Source organism: Cydia fagiglandana, chromosome 2 (genome assembly GCF_963556715.1).
Source record: "Cydia fagiglandana chromosome 2, ilCydFagi1.1, whole genome shotgun sequence".
NCBI classification, from domain to species: domain Eukaryota; kingdom Metazoa; phylum Arthropoda; class Insecta; order Lepidoptera; family Tortricidae; genus Cydia; species Cydia fagiglandana.
Genome location: NC_085933.1, coordinates 15,314,049 through 15,330,231, shown reverse-complemented (window position 1 = coordinate 15,330,231; position 16,183 = coordinate 15,314,049). Strand labels below are relative to the sequence as shown.

The 16,183-nt window shown below is 36.1% G+C and overlaps 1 protein-coding gene across 1 annotated transcript; it reads left to right on the top strand.

Moving 5' to 3' along the window:
* The first annotated feature begins 6,274 nt into the window (after nt 1-6,274).
* Nucleotides 6,275-8,603, top strand: LOC134679645 (attacin-like). The gene is made up of 3 exons (XM_063538594.1): nt 6,275-6,749; nt 7,123-7,320; nt 8,374-8,603. Exons 1-3 carry the CDS (start codon nt 6,358-6,360, stop codon nt 8,579-8,581), a joined length of 798 nt encoding a protein of 265 aa, XP_063394664.1. The 5' UTR covers nt 6,275-6,357; the 3' UTR covers nt 8,582-8,603.
* The last annotated feature ends 7,580 nt before the right edge of the window (nt 8,604-16,183 follow it).

Below are 16,183 nucleotides of genomic sequence, written 5' to 3'. Positions count from 1 at the left end.
TATCAAAAGGTATCGTTCCCGACGCATACGTACCTATTGTACCAAAATTTCGGAGTATCTCTACAACATATAATATTCTTTCTATATGCAGAGTGATTTTGTTATAATATCTGACCATACCCTGAGGGTTGAAAATAATTTTACCTACACATCCAACCCTCAGTATTTGTATGAGAATCAACAGATAAATATAACAAAATCTGAGGTTTGACTAGAATTATTTTACCTTGGTTTCTAAATATTTAACTGTATTTTGGACTATGACCGTATTCTGTGATGAGAGATTAGTTACGAAAGAATACAGATTTTGTATTAGTTATACTACAAAATTTAGAATGTTTTATTGCTTCCTCCAAATGTTAATTACACTACTTACTTGCTGAAATTTGACTTATTCCAATTTAACTGCCTAGAAGACCTTACCTATTAAATTGTTATACATATATGTAACGATTTTTTTTAAATACGGTGATATTCAAATTTGACCAGCGTCTCTTAGGCTATTTTATTCTAGAGGAATCACGCACACATCTCACGTATAGATTCAGAACAACGTATTGAATTTCGGTCACGTAGAATCTTTGTATTTTCGTGTTTTGGGTTCCGTGAGATTATATTTATTATTTTGTAAATTCTATTGAAAACTTTCCATTAGATCCATAACATCACAAACCCTATTTTTTATTTAAAAGCTGTATTATTAAAGAGATCCCCGGTCTGACAAAGTTATTGAATAAAATTATGTACAAGTAATATAAGTAATTAATAAATAATCAGCAATTAATTTGACGAATAATTTAGCGCTTTCTAACCATATTAATATTAATAGTTCTATTTAAATTCAATTTAAACAACTTTCAATGGGTAAACATTTATTCAGCAAATAACGGAAAGTTAATGATAGGTACCTACTTATTTGCATACAATCTTTAACGCATTCACTGCCACCCTCTTTTTCTGGACATTCACCAGGTGCCACACTTTGCTGTCATTGTATATTATGAACGCGTCTGTGCGTCAAAGGCACAGCGTGAAAGTTACGGTGACGCATATATGCGTCGGTGGCAGTGAATGCGTTAAAAAAACTTAATTTTTTCAAAATTTATCAATAAACTACCGACCGCTAATTTAAACATCTAATTTAACTTTAATACGGCAAAATAAAGGATTTCACATTCCTAATCCCATACTATTTTAAATAATCAAATTTTTTAATAAAGTGTGCTATTATTAAACGCGGGGGTTCCTCTTTGTAGATTTCACATATTGTAATATTGGTGTGCGCGAGATGAAATGCGAGTAATATCAAATCAATATTGATCAATTCGACACCACGTCAAAATGTAAGTGGATGTTTACCTCAAAACAAATAAATTATTTACGAACAGGGAACCCTAGTCGGTATTTCGTCCGCCGCTTCACACTATCATGTTTACTTATCCAGCTTAGGGTGGTGTATTCTATCTGTCCAATATGTTGGTCCAATGTCATGGCGTCTCACCCTCTCATTAAGCAAAATGTGAGACAAAATACACATTGGACAAAGAAATTGGATTGGTGTCGTCGGTATCGGTGGCTCCAGAGGGAATCATTCGACCGACAGCGAGAAAGCATATTAGTCTGATATTTGACATTAAGTTTTATCTCGATTTGATAGGATCACCTAAAAATTTTGCTTTTAAATTTGTTATGGTGACTTTTGGGATCTAGTGAGAGATCGCTATCAAGGAAAGCCGGAAACGGCACGGAGGAGTCTGGTTCAACAATTTAGGAGGGCGCGTAGCCAACGTGCCAATCGTTAACGCTTCGTAGCGTATCGTAGTCATCTCTATCACTCGTCCCCACTAGTGCGACAGTGACAGAATTGCGTTTCGTTCGCTACGGAGCGTCAACGATTGCACGTTTACTACGCACCCTGATAAAGATCAAAAGAACACGTTTGCGTCACCACCTCATCAATCGCAACATATTCCTGGTACATAGTCTAATAAAACATGGTCTTCTCTTCCCAGAGTGACACAAGCCTACGTCGCAATAACATGGCCGCTACATATAGCGCTATCGCATATTATCCTATAGCGCTGTCGCATGATGACGTAGGCTTGTGTCAGTCACGTGACCACGAAAAGACGGGAAGAGAGTACCAGGCGGAGTATATTATTATACCATGTTCCTGGTACAAATATGGGCGCGCTTGCCAGTATAATTTCTACGGAGATTTTCGGAGTAAAACTTTTGAAAATTCTTCCAAAATTACATAATAAATTGAAAGCCCTTCAGAAAAAATACATTTGGCCATGCAAACTCTAGTTATATCAGTTGATTTTTAAATAGAATTAACTAATTGTAATTTAATTGCAACTGTCTAATTCCTGTCAAACATCCGCAGCGTGAAATTGAAACCAGATTCATTGGTCGTATAAATTAAAGCTTAATACACCGAAGTAAGTATTACAGGTAAGTTACCGAAATTCTACGAAGGATTGTGATTATATTTCCACATTAATCTTTCCTGAAATATATAGTATTAATCATAGACATCATAGTCATACCTCAGAGAAACAGGAATTATTGTCAGACTCAACTTTTTGCCACACTTCCGCGCCTAAGCTCAGTGATTGTGTAAATCACGCAGACAAATTAAATAATAAACATACACATACAAGTTTAGGTAGTAGGTACAGATGATTTTGGTTTTTCGATTCAACCCCATGGTGATGGTGGCATGGTGGAATAACCGGAGGCAGTTTATTAGCACCAATATGTAGCTTTAGGCACAGAATAAATAATAGTAATATACTAAGTACAGAAGACTCACTCTCTAACAAAACGCGTCTGTTACAATCAGCACAGATATGGCCGCTAGGTGGCGACAGCGCCACGCGCGGCTTATGGTAAACCCCAAAATTGGGGCCGAACGGATGTACTTTTAGCTACCTGTAGCAAAGCGACGAAATCGCGGAGTGAGACACGCCTGCTTTTCGGCGAAAGAGGTCTGTCCATGTAAACTAATTATAGTTGTTAAAGAATTTTTCCTGAAAGTAAAATTCTTAATTTTCCCCAAAATACTTTGATCATTGGCTTTAACTTTACTACTCATCGTCAGTATTACTATAAAGCATTTGAATTAGAAATAGTATTGTTTTGACGACCAGTCTGGCCTAAAGGGTAGTGACCCTGCCTATGAAGCCGATGGTCCCGGGTTCGAATCCTGGTAAGGGCATTTATTTGTATGATGATACAGATATTTGTTCCCGAGTCGTGGTTGTTTTCTATATACATATGTAGGTATTTATATATTATATATATCGTTGTCTGAGTACCCACAACACAAGCCTTCTTGAGCTTACCGTGGGGCTTAGGGCAATTTGTATAAAAATGTCCTATAATATTTATTTATTATTTAATCCTTAAATAAGTTATCAATTGTAGTTATGTACCTACATACTTTATAAAAAGAAACGAAATAATTATCTTGTTTCGGTTGGATATAATAAGGGGAGTTAGTTTCAAGGAAAAGTAAATTAACAAAATCGTTGTCTTTTAACCAAGAACTACGAAACGCAAGTCTCACAGAGCTACATTTATAAAAGCTATATTCCGTATTTTATAAAATTATTAAAATATATAAGTGATTCGGAAACACTGTCTAGGTAACGTAAACTGGTAACAAATTTACTATTAAACTGGATATATGTAGAGCCTTGTTTAAAAATCAATATCTAATAGAATCTTGAATAAGTTTCTTCAGATGCTCCGTTTCTTTGGTCGCTCAGTTGCTGTGTGTGCAAAGAAGCGGTGAAACCGAAGCCTTTTGAATTGGAAATCAACTGGAATGTAGCTGGTCAATGGCAGTGCAAAAAAGGTAGCGATTTTTGGTTCTTTTTGGTCTGAAGTATCGGGAGCTAACCACATCGAAAAGCGACAGTTTCTAATTAAGACTAAGTACACGATGTTTATAATGTTAGTTTAATGAGTGAAATAGATAGTGCTAGGGAAATATTTACGGGGCAAAAAAAAAAGTTGAATCTGAGTAGTTAAAAAAAGTTATTTTTACGTTATTTAATTTAATAAACTGTAATGTACTTATATGTTATTATACACATTGGTAAGAAAGAAAAAGTGATGAAAGCCTCCAGTGCCCAGCGCTGGGATTGAACTACACAAATAACAAAAAACAAATAAAAATATTTTCATAAAAAATATTTGAGTTGGTTACTAGTAATATTAAAGTGGGATTATTTTAAGGGTATTATTACAAAAAATAGTCATTTTTCTTATAATGAGCATCACAAAAACTCCTGTACGTAGGTAGTCAAACTAAAATTAATGCAATGGAAACCTAATTCTAAGAAAGTGATTTTATTGATGTAAGAATTCTAAAGACTTCACGATCATTTGTTCCCAGTGGGAATCAAATATGGCATTGGAAGGCTAATATTATTTTCACCACACCAGCTGGTAAAGACTCTCTTGATTGTTCAAAAACTGATGAGAAAGTTGTATTTTCCACACGTGTGGTAAAATAAACAAGTGAAAATTTTGAGTTGTTTCCTTCCTTATGTTGGCTGGTAGAATTGACTATTTCAATATTTGTACATATTACTATTTTTATTCATACCGGGTGTGGCCTGTAACACGAGCAACAAATTAAAACATAGATTGTACTCCTCAAACGGTGACACTTTTGTTCAATAATTTTTTTAAAATTATGAAGTATTTTGACTCCCTATTTTTAATACAAAATAAATACATATTATCTTCAATGGACACCATCGCCACGCCATTATCATTGTGATTGACGTTGCTTGTCACGCCTTAAACATAACAAAATTCGCAATACATTGCGTCTTAGAATAAACTATAAAGTGTATTAAAAATCAAACCACAAGTTATTTTTAAAAGTCGCTGAACAAATGTTGATCAGTATGAGGAGTACAGCTTACAGTTTAATTTTTTGCAGGCCACACCTGGTATACCAAAAAATTATGTGGCACATTTTAGAAACTAAAAAACTAATAAGGAAAATGCTAGGTCGATTGGTTATTTAATTTTTCACGCGAAGTAACTTTAAGACTGATTTAATTGTAAACTCAACCTTAAGTCTAGCATGATACAGTTCAATTTCAGTTTGCTCATCCCCGAGTTAAGGCCTATGTTTTTAGTCAGGTTAGAGTCTGGTTAGAGGAACCCCCGTATAAAATACAGCGTGCTGAACCATTGACCTCTGACAAGTGATACAAGTAATGCCCCGTTTACCGTTATCTAGTGTATTATTTATAATTTATATTTAATAGGTAATTTTTATCATATTTTGCAGTCATTGAAATTATATACATAGGTTAAATATTTATCTAAATAGGTTTTTCTATAGATACTTTTAGTACCTGTACTAAAAAAGTGACAAAAACGCTTTAAGGGTTAAGATGAACGAACCGAAAGTTATTATAAATAATATTTTAAAATAAAATTAAGACTTAGTCATGGTCAAATCAAAATGCAAAATAATGGAGGTGTAGTTACCACGTTTTGGGAGTAATAAATATAATAATTATCCCTCCTCCTACTAGATGGTGTGCTCAAATTACGGCACCTATGCAATTAAAACTGCACGAGGCCATGCGCATGGCGGGGAACAGAACCCTATGGAGGAACCTGGTCTTCAACAGAAGGATATGATGTCACGATGCTCAGTATTGAGGGACCGACTGAAGAAGAAGACCTATACATAATAATTATGTATATTATACAATTTGATAATTACTTATCTTTTATTTACACTTGCAAAACAAACAAAACATGTGTTTTGATTAATATATAATTAATTCAAGATATTTTAACGTTATAGTTAGGTAGGTACTATTTTAGGATAATAATACTTCATTCGATTGTGTTCGGTATAAATTACCTGCATTTTTCTTACTAAATGCCAAAAAAACTGCAGTTGGCGAGAGTTTAAAATTCTCTTTATGAATATAAATAGACATACATAGATTTTCTAAGAATAAAAAATGTCTATTTGACCGTCTGATTTGAGAAATATTTTTTGTACAAGTATAAGTTTAACCAAAAAGTAATGAAATTTTAATTAGAAATGTTTTTCTTAATTAAATAAATATTAAAGGTCTTGGGATCCAGGGATCCCCTGCAAAAAGGTACAGTTCTTAATATAACTACATCATTTTCTCAAACGCGGCGGTCCAGGGAATCCCCTGCACAAACGCTTATCAAGTCCATTCTGCATATAAAGTGGCCCGCTCCACATAATTACTCACTACACATTGACCTGATCCAGAGTTAACTGAGTAATTAACTTCGCGATTTCAATCTTCTTTGTACTTAAAATTACATTCAAAGATGTTTACTGTTCATCTCTTTGCCTTGGCGATTTTAGCCACAGCTCAAGCTCGTTATATCGTTCTACGGGATTTAAAAATACAACCTTACGTGATAGACGTTGCCAACCTCGCACAAGATGAATTTGAAGACGCGTTATCAGAGCAGACTTTTGAGTCTGTGCATCCAGGCTACCTCAACCGGGTTAGGCGTCAGCTTGGCAGTATGAGCACCAATCCAGATGGAAGTGCGAATTTGAACCTAAAAGTTCCCATTGCACGGGGTGAGAGCAACGTACTGAGTGCTATTGGGTCTGCTTCGGGGATACAGTCGGCGAATGCCTTCAGAGCAGCTGGAGTGAAACCTGGTCCAGGGTACAGCGCTGCTGGTGGCGGATTGGCTCTCGACAATATGTAAGTATTTCTGTTACTGTGTTTTTTATTGGTTTCCTGTTCGCATTGATATTTTTTGTGTAGGTACTTAATTTTTATAGACCAGTATGTCCAGTATATATTATACGGTTTGACTAAAACAAATTGCTTATTTTCATTCATTGAATATTAAAATCGTATAAAAGTTGGCACGGGTTAGTTACAGGTATAACCTGAAATTTTTTCTACAGTACTGGGGTACGTAATAGAAATCCATTTAGACTTTAAATTTTAGAGGATACTTATGCGTTATTGATTGAAATCTCTAATTTTCTGAAAATCATAAAATAATGTACCTACACCACATATTGAATACATACTACTAGGATGCTTAAAAATAATTTTAATTTTTCAGCAACGGCCATGGACTAAGTGTGACCGGGCAGCACATTCCTGGTCTCGGGAACCAGGCGACGGCGGCGGGGAGGCTGGGGCTCATCAACACTCCTGACCACAAGCTGGGCGCCAACGCCTTCGTGACTAGGACCATGCCAAACATCCCCAACCTCCCCAACTTCAACACCCATGGTGGCAGCGTGGACTATACTTTCAAGTAAGTACAAACCTCGCACAACGTATCAGCATTGCGATACAGCGAGGAAATGCTGCCAGCATCCTTGGTACAATGATTCAAGGGCCTATTTTAGATTTAAGCTAGTTATTAATTTATTTTATTAATACCACCAGATACCACGGTATATATAATCTTGTTTGTAAAAAAAAATGATTTTCTCTAGTTCATAGGTATAGGTACAATTTAAACGTGCTATAGATGAAAATATTTGCTTACTGAAGAATAAAAAATACGGGTTTTTATTTTGAATAACACAGTAACATAAATAGAGTAAATATTTATAGAACTATTTTGGAGTTCGGCCATTTTTGTTATCCGATTAAAGCGGAACGTTATTAGTTAAAATGAAATTTGGTACTAGTAAATAAACAGGTTGAACGTATGAAAACTATAACTCGCCTACGGATTTTAATGTAGCATAGAACATCCTCTAAGGAAAAATAAGAGCAAGTTAGGCCTCGCCAGTCACATTCAGGCACATAATAGGCGTATATAATCCGTAATTGCTAAGGTCGCCGTCATCGAAATCGATGAGGAGAACTATGTGTAAGAGAAGACACAATCATACAGAAATACCTACAAGTATAATATGGTTATACCTATGTGTATAGGTATTGTAAAAACTTTCTGTGGTCGAGTGAACAACCTTCAAATCAAGTTGCATTTCTTTGGTGTCAGTTTGCTAGTAAATTAAACTAATTAATAACTTTAATAAGTAGCAGTGATACTTAATGGGCCAGAAATGGCTTTTGACAGCTGACAGGTCAAATTCATAAGAGTTTGAGAACAAGAAATAAAAATCAGAATCGGACCATATGTCCGACTATTGCCTTGAGAGACATATAATAGATTATAATTAAAATATTTTCAAAAAAGGCACAACTGAATGCAATCTTGGAATTAAATTCGGTTGAAAATAGAGGCTTAACACTTATTATATTGGTACTATGCCTAAAACGGGCAATTATCAGTGTCAATTTGAGTCGCGAGAGCTTGAAATTCGAAAAGTAAAATCTTAACACTTTCTTTTAGGGACAAAATTGGTGGTTCCCTGGGCATGGCGCACACAGATCTGTTCAAGAAGACCGACTACTCGGCCATGGGCAACCTGAACCTGTTCCGCAACCCCTCGTCTTCGCTCGACCTCAACGCCGGCTGGACCAAGTCGCGGTCTCCCATCCCTGCTTTCAACCACAACTGGGCACCGCAGGGCGGTCTGACGTTTACCAAGTATTTTTGAATGTAAGCAATGTGATAACGTAAAGTAGAAGCCGTCCAAAAATTAGAATATAATTTGGTAAGATATAGTTAATAAAGGGGCCCACTGATTAACAGTCCGCCGGACGGTATCGGCCTGTCAGTTGTTCGGAACTGTCAAAATTTTGTTCTAACTGACAGGCCGATACCGTCCGGCGGACTGTTAATCAGTGGACCCCTTAAGAAATGTGTTAATTATTTGAAGATAGTAAATGCATGTAATTAGGTATAATATTGTGAAATTAAGTTATTTTTAGATACTGTCGAAAAGGTTCGAATTACGCCTCCTGCCACCGGAGGCCTTTGTAATTTTTTTCGAATAATAAACAATTATTACAATAAAGGTTCTTTTTTTATTTATAATTTAGGAATGAGCTAGGTACTGTTTAAATATTGGTATATTAAAAACATTTGGTTCTAAAGCATGCCTTATCAATTATAAAAATATTGCGCATTCTAGATATCGGCTTGTAAAAGTTAATTTTAATTAATCTTCTCTCCCGCTCTCCTCCTACTACCATGTGTACAACCATAGAGAAATAGTTGCCATAGTACAAGCTTTACTTAGTTTGGGGCTAGGTTGATCTATGAAAATGCAAATAAACAAGTTATTTGCAAGTAATAATGGGTCCCTTAATATCAGAAACGCTTGCATGACTTCCTAAATCTCACCTCTGAAACACACATTAACTACGCGTATAAATGTGATAGTAGCAGTCATTCTAGCCATGTGCCGTACATGTATAGCCTATTGTATTCGAATAAAGTCCTACATGCCTAATGATAGTCATATTTTCATACTGGCGTTAACTCCTAAATCAGTCTTAGAGACAGAAACCTCTTTGCTATCAAAATCTTTTACGCTCATGTCAAGCTGATAAATGGCTCAAAATATCAACACTGACATCGTAGCAGTACATTCATTAAAAACAGTACCCTACATACAAATTAAAATTCAAAAACATGACTTCCATCCATGTCGCTCATCCCGCTTACGCTCAGTGAGAATGAGAGAAAAATACGATCCTATACCGAGCCTTAACTTCACTGTCTAAAAACATAACCATGTAAATTGTATTTATACTTGTACCTGGGTAGGTCACGAGATAACCGCCGTGTGGCAATCCTTTTATTTGTAGGTACAAATAAAAGGATTGCCACACGTCGGTTATCTCGTGAGCTAAGTCTAGGTACTCCCTGGACTTGCCCTCACGAGATTCTCATCATGGGGGGGATGGTGACGTCGACGAACACGGTCCGGCGCTGCGATCTATCTATTTAAATGTGTACGAATAGTGCGGCATTATACTTACAATTTGTTTGACCGTAACCTTTTGTACACGCTTGACGTTCACGTAAGTCCTGTAAGTGTATAGCATAGACTAGGAATCCTCTAGACCGAGTTGAGAGAAATTATTTCATGCAACCGATGATGCCAAAAATGCGGGAGTGCGCGGGACGAGGTGAGCGAAGTCCCGTGCCGTGATTGGTCCATTCAAAGACACGCACGTCACATAAAGACACTTTCGACTCGAACATGGAGTAAAATTACCGTATGCGTGACAGAGGGTGTAGCGCGACTATGCTAAGCCTGGAGGATGTTTTGTCTGTGGTGTATAGAGTACTATATATACTCATACTGTGCTTTAACCGTGTAACATGCTAGTCGTCGCGCGCGAGAATTGTACATAATTGGATCACGACGAGCGAGTTGATTGCTCAAACGGAGCCAACATTCAACTCAGTCCTGACGTCGGATTGACTCGATTTTACAACCGTTATCGCTCAAAGAAATTCGGCTTTAATTTAGACCTGTTTTTCAGGTCGCAGATGTAATTTAAATTTAAACAATAAATAATTAATCTGGTGAAAGGTTAAATTTATCATTAATTCATTACCTTTGTGGGCTTAAAATAAGGTCTTTTGTGTAATAAAGTACGTCCATCAGAAACACTATAAGGGCTATTTATAATAAAAAAATAACTTTAAAAATTTAATACAATTATAATATGTTATACATCATATTTACAGGTATGATAGTAAGTTTATTCGCGACACACCACACGTAATGATAAGAGTAAAGCCGACCACTGACTAACAGGCCGCCGGACTATTATCGGCCTGTCAGTTATAAAAAATTTGACAGTTCCGAACAACTGACTGGCCGATATCGTCTGGCGGACTGTTAGTCAGTGGTCGACTTAAGTGTACAGAAATAGAGTACAACAAAACTATGCTGCTGGGTCAAGGTAAAAACGCATTCCAAAGTTTTAATGTATACATTTTATGCGTTTTAAAATCTCGACACTTCACAAAAAAATAATGTGGTGATTTTGTTGTTTGACTATAATCTGAGGAGTGAATATGAAGGTCATACTGAACAATCATATGTGAATGTTTTCTATGAAACAGCAGATTTTCGGGGTTGGGCTCCATAGTATAAGTTGTCCAGTATAGTATGACCATCATATTCACCACACATAGTATGGTCAGACATAATAAAATCACCTGTATACTTAGTAACGCGTCACGCCACCCCTGTATAGCAACCCGCCTGCTTTCAAGTAACGCGTTACGCTCGATGAATGAAAAGTGAGTTTGAAACGCAACAAAGCGACAAGGAAAATTTATACAAATGGGATGAGGCCAAATTTGATTTAACAATTTCTTAAGGTTTACATTTAGTTTTGATACGACCTTGTATAAGTGTCATTGCCATTACGCATCTTATGCGCACCAGTGCTCTTACACAACTCTGCTCGTGCTGATAGATGTGCGCGAAAAGAAATCAGAATCTTCGCATTAGGCATCTCGTTTACACTTAAAGATTTCTCACGTTAGACCGTGCTTCTGGCGCGTCTTTTTCTATGGAAAGCATCACGTGATCACCTGTCATGTCATAGAAAAGCAAGCGCCGAAAGTTCCGGCCCGGACACAGCCCGGTCTAACGTGAGTCATCCTTTATTCATTTATGTAATAACAATTGTCAAATCAGAATCTTCGAAGGCTGCAGAAATGGAGGCACCATTTAATAACATAGGTACTCGTATTTATCATGGGTATCAGCATTTAATCAGATTCAATTCTGTAGTGTTTAATTATAACTTTCATTGCGAACGATTCACTAATGCATTTAATAAAGAGTTAGTTAAATATTAAAATTAAATTGTCTTCTAGGAAGCTACAAAAATGAGAAATATAGTAAGTATACCCTATAATGGACGTGGAACCAGTAATGGGACAAAAAACCACAAATCCTCTAAAATAAGTATCTAAAAGTAGTTTATAAACACTGGATATATTTTTATCTTATATTAGAGTCCTAGAGCTGTTTATGTTTGAATTTTTATTAAATTCGGTTACTTTTTAAGAAATGTGCGTCAACCCAAAAGTTGTCGTGCCACTGAAAAAAAATATCACTAGGAATTCTTAACAACTTCGCTAAGAGAGGTGAGTTAATTTATTACATTTTAATTAATTAATACTTGATGAAAACTAGAATGTGTTTTGTTAATTGCATTTACCATGAGATAAGGTATACAACACACTATGTTGTGACTCCACAGATTAAAAAAAAATAGTGGTATTAGGCCCAATCCCATTATAGGAGCTGTAAAACTGCATACCTCCTATGATGGGACAATTGACATAATGATGCTTGCCATGCCATAATATCATGTTTAAACAATACAGAAGTAAATTGTAGTTACGAAATATGTCAACCAGGAGGTATTCTCGGACTTCGGATAAATTAATATCATTTTTCCAAACTCTTATTTAACTTGCCCTGTTAGTTAGTGTGGGTCAAATCTTAGTAGCTGAATTTGAGCCACTTTTCGATTTCCGATTCAGTTGAAATTTTGTGTAAGTACGTAATTAAGTATGCAAATCGGATGATAATGCAATATTATGATAACATGGACCTGATCCGATGATGGAGACAGGAGGTGGCCATGGGAACTTTATCGCAATAAACCCTAACTAATTTTGTTTGGGTATATTAGAATTGTCTCGATGGATCTAATACAATAAATAATTGGCTGAGGAAAGAAAAATACATTCAGCGATAAAAGCTTATACCAAAAAATAATTTTTTTGCCAACTTATTCCCCATTTCAATATTTTATACTGATAGAGCAATGTCCATTATAGGGGGCCCATCACTGGATCCACGTCCATTACCGGGGGCCCATTACTGGAGCTTTGGTGTCCAGGTGCGACGAACTGCGACCTCCTCGAACACGGCTTGCCAAATCGAGAAAATGTCTACACACGATGGGGCCCAAGATATACAATGCATTGCCACAAGAAATAAGAAATGCCACCAGCTACTGCTCGTTTAAAAATAAACTAAAAAATAAACTAGAGGCTGAGGCCTACTACTCGTTAGACGCCTATTTTCGAGTGCCAGACTAACCAATATGTATGTACCTATAAATATAAATAATATAAATATTATGTGACATTAAATTGATATTCGTAAGAAATAGCAACTGGTAAGTTAACCAATTAGCAAATTAAAATGGACATTGCAATAGATTTATAAGTACCTAGTATTAAGATATTATGACATGTAAAATATTTTTTATCAATAAATGATCGTATCGTATCGTATCATGACTGGAGAAAAAAAGCATAGTTTTAATTTGTTAAGTATGTGGAAACTCCTTGCAGTATCTTTGATACAACACGCCTAAAACATGAAAGACGGATAGGACTTTCATCTTTTAACACGCTAAGCGGTAGACCATTTACATGTATAAGGGAAATATCATAAATACTCCAAATTTCCTCTTAAATGTCCCATGACTGGTGCTGTTTATAATACCTATTTTATTCGTAAGCATTTTAATGCTACAAAAACATCTTAGCATCCATACAATCATATTAAATTATATATCCAAATATCGAACATCGAGTCGATGAATGTAACGAAACCTTAAAAGCAAAGTAAATAAAATATCAAAGAAATCGAGTTAAGAAATCGCTGGATTGGAATCGCTCATGGCGCCATTTAATTTGTTTACTCACATTTCCGGTCGATTTCAAAGCAATTTCGAATAATGTGTATGTAGGTATTTGCTGCGTATTTGAAGATGACTAAACTAAAATAAAATTAACAAGAAAAAGGCCTAAAATCGATACCTTATTTTTACAAAGTTCAAATAGTATTTTGTTACCAATTTATGTACTTCGTCTCCCTCATTGCTGAGGATCGCGACCATGTATGCTACGTCTCCACAGTGTGCGATCATAGGCCATAATAATTCACAACATCAGACCATCTCGTGGGTGCTTTTCCTCTATTTGATCCAATATAATCTGCCTTGCCTAAAGACACGAAATTTGGCACACAATTGGCACTTACATATATCCGCATGCTTAACTCATACCACACTGACACAGACACACACAGACACACGCACACAAGTTTATATATAATTATATTTATATATTGGTTGATTTTATTCTACTTACTAGTATGCATAGAATGACACTTATTTTATGTTATCCGTATTCTACTCTTGTTGAATTTAATGTAATTGTTAAGCCTAGCAAAGCACGGTAATTTTGTTAAACTGCGACCGACCGATCTCAAGGGTCCAGTCTGAAAACCAGCGCTAGGCCCTCTGCTTGGAGTGCTTGGCATATGCTGAGATTGGAGCCCATTGCCCAATCATTCGTATATTATTATAATTACCTATCTTTCTAATTAATTTGTACCTATTTTAGTATTTAAGTTTTATATATTGTACTTAGTTGATAAGGTATTTTTTGTGGCAATAAATATTTTTCTGATTCTGATTCTGATTCTGATTCTTTCTAGGTCGTGCTTTTTAGACCGCATGATATGAGCAAAGAAGCTGAGTGCATCTTGACAGATTGTAGAGAGCCGTGTGGTGATTTTCCGTGTGATAATTTATGCACTACTCAATCGTATTCATTGTAATTTTACATACTTACCTACTACTTACACATTTTATTTTGAACCTCTGGTTAACTGGATGCTGATACGCAATAATGTGTAACCTACATAAATTTTTCAATAAGATGTCAACTCAAAAAATGTACGCATAAAGTTGACATTTTATTGCAAAATGGATGTGGGATGACTCATTATTGCTAAACACCATCCAACTTTCGTTAAGAGCGAATTTCAAAAAGTTGGACATCTTAACTCACTCAATTACATAATTTTACTAAACTTTTTCGACTTCCTCGTTTAGAATGGTGAACTACCGGCGAACGATGGTCCATTTTGAGGGTAGGTATGGATATTTTTTCATCATTGACACTTCTGTGAAAAACAATTTAACAGTTCCCGAAGATATTGGGAAGCGTTTGGAATGCGGAATTTAGTCTTCATGGAATCCAGTAATCAGCAAATATGTAAATTATATTAATATATGTCCAATTTAAACACCTCTAGTTTTATGTCAACCTAAATGTAACAAATATAAGAGCCTCGGTAGAGAGTACCATTTTGTACCATTTGGAGTTGAAACTCTAGGTCCATGAGGTCCCAGCGCGCATAAGTTGTTCGCAGAAATCGCGAAGCGTCTGGTTGACGTAACTGGTGACCGAAGAGCTGGCGGCTACCTCGCACAACGTATCAGTATTGCGATACAGCGGGGAAATGCCGCCAGCATCCTTGGTACAATGCCTAAGGGGCCTATTTTAGATTTAAGCTAGTTATTAATTTCGTTTAGTTGTACCACTGTATATATATATTGTATGTAAATAAATGATTATAACTAGTGATGTACCGACTATTGATTTGGCCGACTAGCCGACTAGCCGACTAATCGGCGCTCGGATGGCCGATTAGTCGGCCGACTAGTCGGCTAGTCGGCCGGATCATTAGTTTCGTCTATGTTCGGTTCAGATGCTCAAAAAAACACCGTTTTACCCCTTTCGTCGTGCTATTCGTCATATTATAAATAGAAACACTGAAAAATGAAATAAATAAAAAAATCCTGAGGCTATATTTCATACGATTTCAACCGGACAATCGGACAAGAAAGCGACCAAACGGTCAATATGTAGGTCACTCGATAAGTTTTGAGATGCTCGAAATTCGAAAATGGAACGCACCTGAATTATATGTTTTTAAAAAGCAAATTTATTTAAAAATAGAACACAAGTTGCCGATTCGCTCCAATTTAAAAAATGAATATGATGTCATTTTTCCAAAACGGTTCCAGCGTTTTTTCTTTGAAACGATGGAGCTTAACCGCGAACATTTGCGTGCTATGATATTTTATGATTTTAAATTTGATTTATCTGAACAATTGTGTTTGCAACGATTGCAGTCAGCGTTAGGAGATTCTGCTCCTTCACGGGCAGCAGTTTTTAGATGGTTCAACGAATTTAAAAGGGGTAAAACCAGCCTCGATGATGACCATGGAAGTGGTCGCCCGCAAACAGCAGTAACTGCAGAAAACGTGTGGACTACTGAAATGTTGGTGCGAGAAGATCCACGAATAACTTACAAGGACATAGAGAAGATCCTAGCGGTCAATTCGGGGAGCGTTAATATAATCCTACATCAATATCATGGAGTGAGGAAGCTCTGTTGTCGTTA